The sequence below is a fragment of the Nomascus leucogenys genome, chromosome 9, assembly GCF_006542625.1.
Source record: "Nomascus leucogenys isolate Asia chromosome 9, Asia_NLE_v1, whole genome shotgun sequence".
Lineage (NCBI taxonomy): Eukaryota > Metazoa > Chordata > Mammalia > Primates > Hylobatidae > Nomascus > Nomascus leucogenys.
This window is the reverse complement of record NC_044389.1, coordinates 53114422-53123495: the sequence shown is the minus strand read 5'-3', so window position 1 is coordinate 53123495 and position 9074 is coordinate 53114422. Positions and strand designations below refer to the sequence as shown.

Sequence of the window (9074 nt, the reverse complement as noted above, 5' to 3'; positions counted from 1 at the left end):
ATAACAGTGGATACTTCAAATTGTTGCTCAATTCTTTATTTTCCCCTACTGATATAAAGGTTCATGGGGATCATTTCACAATTTCTAAGATATTTCTCCCAAAAGCTCAGTGCTTTGGAAATTTTTATTCTCATCCAAAAATGGAAGTGATTTTATCTAAAAGTCTCTTGGAAGTAGTGTTGAAATTCTTATTTTTGAGTAGTAGAAGCAGTAGTTACGAGGGTAGTGGTGTCTTTTGTGGTGGTGGTGGCACCTGTTGCAGTTGTCTATATTTAGGGTGCAGGAGTAGGGAGGGCAGGATCAGTTGGAGAAATTACAGGGAAAAATGGAGGTCCAGGTGGATAGGGCCTTGGTTGGGAAGGTGGCTGTGGATAACCTGGGCCATAAGGAGAAGGAAGAGGGGGTGGTTGAATTCTCCCTGGACCATAGGGTGGAGGAGGAGGTGGTGGGATTCTCCCTGGACCATAGGGTGGAGAAAGGGGTGGTGGAATTCTCCCTGGACCATAGAGTATAGGAGGGGGTGGTGGAATTCTCCATGGACCATAGGGTGGAGGACTGGGTGGTGGAACAAATCCTGGTCCAAAAGAAAAAGGTGGTGGGGGAGGAGGAGGAGCCAGTGGTCCAGGTGAATATGGTCCCCTGGGGCCTCTCTGGCTCTCACCAGGCTGTGGAAACAAGGAAGTAAATAATTTAAATCAGATATTTCACAGTTAAATATAAGGGTGAATGCTTTCTATGGTAGGCAGAACTCTGAGATGGCCCCAAGATTTCTACTCCCTGCTGGCACATGCTGGCCTGACCTTATCATGTGAACCGTTTTAAAACAGGTTCTACAATGTGAGAAGGAATCAGAAAGATTTGAAGCTGCAGCAAATGCTTTTTTCTCTGGGCTTTGAATCAAGATGCCATGTTGTAGGGAGGGCTACGTGGAAGTACATGGTAGACTGGCTATAGGAGCTGAGAGTGGCCCCTGGCTCATAGGCAGCAAAAATGTAGGGGCTTCAGTCCAACAACCAAGGGACTGAATCCTGCCAACAACCATACAAGCTTAAAAAAGGACATTGAGCTGCAGAAAAAAAAAATACATCAGTGGACACACCTTTTCAGCCTGTGAGACTCTGAGCAGAGAAGCCACCTAAGCCAAGCTCAGAGTTATGGCCAAAGAAACTGAGATAATAGTGAGTTTTTAAAGGCTGCTAATTAGTGGTAATTTGTTATTGAGCAATAGAAAATTGTTAAATGTATCTAAGTTATGATGTATGAACATCTGTATCAAAGAAAAATGTTTCTCTCTTGCCCTCTGAGTACCTAGGCTGTCAATGAAAGCTTGGATAGTATTGACTGGAAAAATAGATAATGAGCAAAAATCTTATCCTTGGCCTATAGTGAAGTCTGTCATTCCAAATTCCAAATGGAAATAAATGCCTTTGCAGCATGGGAAAGGCACGTCTTTTTATGTCTGATTCAAGAGTTCAGGGTTGTTCTGGGCTTTGAACATTAATTAATTGTGAAACACGTGAGCAACTATTTCGTGCAATGAGCTAATGAAGGAGCTGGTTCATTCATGTCATGAGTGTCAACCTGGCAGTTTTCCAGGGGTACAAGCATGTCTTCTATGAATCCATAGGCTGAGTAATTACAATATAAGAGGGGATAAATGTGATCTAAAGGGAAGTGAAATGAATGGAATGAGTGTCTGGGGTTTCATGCCAGTGTTTGAGCTCTCCTTCTGGCACATAGAGATTGGGTGAGTGTGGAATCCTTTTTGAGTCTCTTTTCCTCATCAGGAAAATGGTGTTCATAAAAGTACCCACCTCCTGCGGTTGTTGTCACATTTGTTGTGAAATATCACCTGTAAAGTGCCTAGGGTGGTGCTTATCTCAGGTCTGATTTACATAGAGTACAATTTTTAGAAATGAAAATAGCTGAGGCTGGATATGGTGGCTCATGCCTGTAATCCCAGCACTTTGGGAGGCTGAGGTAGTTGGATAGCTTTAGGCCAGCAGTTCAAGACTGACCTGGACAACATAGCAAGACCCTATCTCCATTAAAAAATTTAAAAATAGCTGAAAAATAGTGCAAGGAACAAATATATTAGGGATTTAAAGTGATCAGTTCTGGACAAGAAAATGATAAAGGATTGTCTCTGTGATAAGGAGTCATTTGAAAAGAGGCTTAAAGAATATAAAATAAGGAGGGAGCATGCCAAATAGAAGGAAAATACGCAAATGCTCTGGGGTAAGAATAAAGTTCCACTCTACTGATGGCAAGACGTCCAAGTTGCTTGGAGCAGATGGTTTATATAGGGCACAAAACTACATTCACTTCTTGTGGTTCTCAGTCCCTTCACCTATTTATCTGTCCATTACCCTTGCTAATCCTAAACTTAAGTATTATGGTAAACCATCTCTCTCCTGGATTCCTAATTCCAGGTTCTTAACAATGCTAGAGGATGTCACAAGCACTGTACCATCAGAAAGCTAGCATCCTTCAGTGCTGCCTGAAATCCTTTTTTGAGTATCTTACCTTAGATTATCTCTTCCCACTTCCCCAGAGGCCTGTAATTTTCCAAGTTGATGCCAATTTTATAAACATTCTCTGCCTCATCCAGAGCTCTCATCTACCCCCACCAAACTGGCTTTTCTCCTGCTTCACCAAGATATTTCTGGCAATTAGAAATGAACTTCCCTGATTTACTGGCCACACAACCATGGAGTCATTGATAGCTGGATAGCTTCTTTTTCTTTATAATGGTTTTCTGAGGGACCTGGCTCTGTCAGTCTTCTCTTTTACTTTCTGCAATGGTAATATCTGCCATTCAATTAGCTCTTCTTCAGAAAAACACTATCATTTATGTTCAACTCAATTTTTTTTCTCCCTATCCTATCAGCTCTTCATCCCACTCCCTGAATTCTAAATCTAACCACTTCTTATCATCTTTCTTGCTTTCATTCTAATCTGTCATTTGCTTTTACCCAAATTACTGTAATGGCCCGCTGATTTGACCTCTTGATTCTAATCTTGCCCCTTTCACCTAATATGTACGGAGAGGTTGAAGATGTCATTTAAGAAATAAATATAAATTGATATTTCCCTGTTTATAAAAGATTCAGTTTCAACCACCAATACCCTTGTTGTTGTGACTTTCTTTTCACCTCTTTCCTGCAAAGCAAAGCTCTATGAAAGGGTATTCTAAATTTGCCAACCCCACTTCTCACTTCCCATTTGCTCTTCAACCTGGCTTCTGCCCTTAACATGCTGGTAAAAGTTTTATTCATATCACCAATGAAATAAACAAACAAAAAATTCCAAGGCAGTTCTGTGGGACCAGCCTCGTGTTCGTCTTCTCTAGCTAGTGATGGTTCATGTTGTTATGCAGGGTGTTTGACCCAAGGGCTGCCAATCCAAGGACTAGTCAGGGTATGTGGAAGTTCAGGATTTGATTTTTTATTGTCAAGAAAACAAATCCTTAGTAGGGAAAAATATTTCACACATTTTTATTGTTGAGACAATTAAAAAATTAGCTGAAAGTACCTTTTCCTAAAGATATACTGATGTTGATCTAAATATTATGTAATGAAAAATCTTCATAGTAAATATCTATTCTTTTCCTGTTCTCTTAACCCAGTCACAGTGATTAGCTCCCTTTCCACAACTGGCTAAAGTAAAATGATGAAAATGATGAAAATATTATATTAGGAAGAAACACTCCCCTCTCAAAGGGCTATAATTAATGTTAATTTCTTACATTATTCAATTTAGCAATAATCCAGCTAAAACATGCACACTTTGAATCTAAATTTATTTGTATTTTAATGAGATTGAAAATAGTGAGACTTGCTTTGAGGATTAAAAAAGAGATAATGTATGTAATGCATTTGGAAAATTACCTATAACAGAGAAAACACTCAAAAGGTGACAGGCTGAATATGATGACTTACCCCATCTACAAATATGTATATGCAAAGTACATGCTACCCTTCGCATTTCCAATGTTCGGTAATTATTAATCATCATCAATCATATCAGCTGGAAAAAGGCTCATTTCTATTTAAGCTGCTTATATTATTGGAAAGCTCTGTTTTTCTAATTTATCTTATAAAAAGTTACTATTTGTATAATAAAAGCCTGAATAAAATGTTTTTCTCTTGTATTTTGAGGATGTGGAAATATTGAAAATCAGCTTTATGAGGAAGTCATTAAGACATGACCTTTAACGGATGTCAATACGTTTTACTGGTTTATCAAAAATTATGTCCACCCATAATGCATGCAGGAACATGGCCAAAGTCAGAATACTTCAGTCATCTCAGAATGTCCTGTTTTCATTCAAGTTTTTAAAAGTAGAAGAAAGAGGTATTATTTTATGTTTCATGTTTCAGAATGATATAATTTTATGTTGCCTGCTTTGTGGAAGTCAGAGTCTTCTAAAAAATCAGCTTTCATATTTTCCCATTTGATGTGATAGATTTTATGGTACTTTGGGAGAAGATACTCTGAAATTAATCTCCTCTTTGTAACACTGAATTAATTGACCCTTCTGTTGAAATTGAGTATCATTCTGTTACTTTTAAAAATATGAATTAAAAAATTCTGAAACACTAGGTTAAGGACAATAAGCGTAGTTGTCTTTAACCTAGTTTTTAATATATGGCAGGTGTTACTATAAAGGTTTATTATTTCCTCAAAATTTAGCATGCAAAGATTCTCCTAAATCCTCTGCAAAATGCATCTTCCAGGTCCTATTATGGGATACTCTTATTCAGGCTTGGATGAGGACTTTGATACTATATTTTTAATAAGTGAGTTAGGTGACTCCATATGTTAGGAACAACTACTTTAAACTATCTCATTTTACAGAGTTTTACCTACTGTGTAATTCTTAGAGTATGGGGACCCACATTTATACTTATCTGTTTAATGCAGTCTGATATTACAGACTTGAGCTGTCCAGTATTGTAGCCATCAGACATATGTGGCTATTTAAATTAAATTAGATTTTAAATTTAAATTTAAGCACTAGAACAGTGTTTCATCAATGGTTAATAGTTACTAATATATAAGAAAAGGTAACATCATTAATGTAAAAAGAAATCTGAAGTAATGGTTAATGAGAAAAGTATAAAGATGTGTGATCGTGATTAATGATACTTACTGTGAAACACGCTGCAAGAGCCCAAAGGCCCAAGATCCAAGTCAGTGATTTCATCCTTTCGGTTGCCTCTGAAAGTAAGCACAATAGGTGATCAGTATGATTGTTTTTTATTAAAAAGCACTATTTAAAATGTCTCAACACATGGATATAATGTAGTACAGATATACTACTGTAGCATTTTTAGGAAATTTGCCTAACATTATTTTGGATTCAGTATTACTGTGGGGCAACAGTAGTAGGCTTATAAAATTTGACTTCAAAATAATGGAACTAGTTTTTATTTTTGACTTGTAAACTGACATTGGAGATAATGCCAAAGAGTTGTTCATAAATGATCTGAACAATAGAAGCTTTTGTAACTAGAGTTTTTGCCTTTAGAGGTAACTACTTTGAAATGTACAATTATTTGCATTTGAATACTTTTGTATTTTTAAATAGCAGGTATATTGTTTTATAGATTTCTATAGGCTTGGGTTTGAAATATTAACATATTAACTAGATCATATGTTATCAATGTAATTCCTTGGGATATCTCAAAAATAAGGAAAAGAAAGAAATCACTCTGATGTAGTGTAAGAAAAAAAGAGTCATATTATATATCTCCTAGTTTTAACAACATTCTACTAAATTAATTTAGTCTGTGATGTGTGGTCTCAAAGTGCTTCCAAAAATCCATATATGGTAGGTCAAAGACCAAGTCAGAGAATTTGGAGGAGTCCAGATATTTTATTCCCAATTGGCTCACAATTTGTAAAATATTTCAAGTACATGATAGCTTGAGTTCTGGGAAAGCAACTCCATGCACCATTGTACAAGTGGCTTCCCGACAGTCAACTCTGCACATAGCTTGAGTGTGTTGTCTGAACAACGCAAGTTTTGAAAGAATCATATGGACAAAATTTCACTGGATATTCAATTGTATGTGGGTGTGGCTATTCCCTTAAGGATTACTTTTCCTAGGATCCGTTCTTATGAGAAGTTTGAAAAACAAAAGAAAAACTAATAATAAAAATATGCTGTAGAACAATTCCCTCTTTTAGAGTATATCTGAGAATAATCTATCATTATGATGTTTCAAGAACTTTAAGGAACATCAGGGGAAAAGTCAATTGTGTACTTGGATGGACTAAGTGTCCTCAATGCCCAACATGAATGCTTTACTCTGACATGTGAATAACATAATTTTTCAAAATTTGATGTGTTTAATGACTTCCAATTTTACATAAGGTGAAGGTGCTTATGTTTTTGGTGATAATGAATGTCCTATAAAAAGCTCATGAAAAGTCTGAGAAAAAATTATTCAGTTAATATTTCCAGGTACCTACCTTTGTGTGAGGATCTGTCTTAGAGGTGATTAACCTGCTGGTCAAAATGACCCTTGCCAGTTGAAAGACAGAAAATAAAGGTGAAAAGAGACAAGAAACTTCAATTCTTATATATTGCAAAAGATTTCTGTTGGCAGTAAAAGAAAGGCTACCTGGAAATAAAATAACTTCTGGGTTGATGCTCTTCAAACAAATATAGGAAAGTTGTTCTTGCCAACTTGGCAGTCTTTTTCCGCATTTTTTGGTTCTTTTTTTTTTTTTTTTTTTTTTTTTTTTTTTTTTTTTTTTTTTTTTTTGAGTTTTCTTTCACCAGCTATCATGTGCATCTCCTCCTCCCCTCCCCCCCTCTCCTCCCTCTCCTCTCCGCCCCCCCCCCCTATTTTTGTATTTTTTAGCGTTTCACCCTGGCCGTCTCCTGCTCTTCCGCCCGGCCCCAATGCTGGATTAAAGCGTGGGGGTGGGTCTCATTTCTGAAAAGCATTGATCCGTTCAATATTTGTTGTTTCCTGGGGAAACAGATTCAACAAATAACATCCTCTCACTTCAGGGAAACAATCTGGGGTCTGTGGCGCACCATTTCCTCTTTATTTTAAAGAAAAAGCTATCAAGAATTAATGGCTTAATGGGCCATCTTTTGTATTTTCTATAGGAAGTTCCCTTTTGTCAGTGAAGAACCGAGACAACCGTGTTTTAAAAATCATGTGGTCCTTGCTGTTATTAACTTGAGAATTTTAATTAAATGAAAATATGATGACATGCAAAGATTTGATTATGGGAAAATTATACAGATATTTTTACTTTGAAGGGGATGTCTAATGGAAAGTTATAGCCTTGTCTTTTTGATAAATCTAGGCATTGAGGATAATTTTTCCTATGCTGGATGATCTTATACTCTCATTCTAATACATTATTATATAATCATAATAACAGCTATTATTTATTGAGCCTCTAGCATATTCCATGTGGCAGGTTAAAATGAGTTCTGTTATCATCTCAGTTTTAAACAGAGATGCTAATTAGCTGAGTGGAACTTGACCTTAAGTCAGCCCACTTCAAGGCCTAAGTGATTTTTTTAACCAGTATTCCATATTACCTCCCTAATCTTAACAATTACCATACAGTTAACTAACATTGTGTTACTGTACATTAGAGAGATGAATCAAGTGAACTTAATAGTTCATTCCACTTCAAAGCACAGTGACAACACTTCCTTGTTGGGTTATATGAGACAAGATATTTTGCCTTATTGTGTCTTAATTTCTTCATTTAAAAATATATATTTAAAATGTTTGTATTTATAATTTCTAAGTCATGGAGATTAGGACCTTCCTTCTTTCTTTCCTTCCTTTCCCTCCCTCATTCCTTTCCCTCCCTCCTTCCTTTCCCTCCCTCCTTCCTTTCCCTCCCTCCCTCCCTCCCTCCCTCCCCTCCCTCCTCCCTTCCTTCCTTCCTTCCTTCCTTCCTTCCTTCCTTCCTTCCTTCCTTCCCTCCCTCCCTCCCTCCCTCCTTTATCTTTTTATCTTTCCTATTAACATTTATTAGCTACCTGTGGGTGTAAGACAGAGTGCAAGTTGCTGAAGTTACAGCATATCTAAATGATTAGTGTTTTAAAATTTTTGTGAGTCATAGGTGGTGTAGAAATTAAGAAGCCACACTTTCAGAGTTGATGTTAGTTTTGAATGACTGTACTTAATTTCATTTACTTTGTTGGAGTTTCACTACCTTTAAAAATTCTGATGACACAATTAGGTGTAATACAATATATTCCTGGTTTGCTAATCTTAGCTCTTAATATGTTGCAGAATGATTACATGCCCAAAGATCAGTGAAAATGGTTCTATTTCTAATTAACATTGAAATTTTCACTTCGTTCTTTGACAGTAATTCAGTGTGTCAAAAGATGAATGTCTCTTCTTTCTTGTTTTGATGCCAACATATTCATCAGCCAAATGTTTGAAGTCAAGGTGTGATCTACATTGTAATGGATCATTGGTTCTGAGGGACTTAGGATGAACGCTGGCAAAACCAACGGACAATTTCTGAGTGGGTTGTGACCAACAAAGAATTTGAGGAACACAAACAAATGGAAGCACACGTCTGTTAAGAAACAGGAACAGTCACTCCAGTTAATCTTTAATTAACTTATGGCTTTAAAAGAACTTGACTGAATACTTACTAGAACAATACCTAAAGGAGCTAATATCTCTGGTCCCAGAAAATTCAAAGTGATGGTAAAGAAAAATTATTGTTAGTGCAGAGATTTATGCAACAGATGGAAAATATTTTCCTAATATAGGTAGACTAGCAGATTTAAGTTCAGTCATGCAGCAACATACTTGAAGTCTGCTTTCCTATTGTATTACACTCATTTCCACTAAAACAGAACAGTAATGATAGTTTCTTTGGACCTATGGAAAGTATGTACTTCTTCTAGATTATTCAGAAGGAGGTGATGTGGTTTCTGGGGTAATGCCACCTTGAATATTTATCAAGCTTTAGAGTTTACAGATTACCTTAAAAATTTCTGTGGAAATATTGTTGTGTAGGATATCAATAATGCCACTGAACTCTGAGAGAAAATGTATTCTTTTGGA

At 36.5% G+C, this 9074-nt stretch overlaps 1 protein-coding gene across 1 annotated transcript; it reads right to left on the bottom strand.

The window, feature by feature from the left end:
• Positions 1-272: 272 nt before the first annotated feature.
• On the bottom strand, positions 273-5209 carry SMR3A (submaxillary gland androgen regulated protein 3A). Its single transcript, XM_012499587.2, has 2 exons — positions 5156-5209; positions 273-665 (listed from the first exon to the last, which is right to left on the bottom strand). Exons 1-2 carry the CDS (start codon positions 5207-5209, stop codon positions 273-275), a joined length of 447 nt encoding a protein of 148 aa, XP_012355041.2.
• Between the last annotated feature and the right edge of the window lie 3865 nt (positions 5210-9074).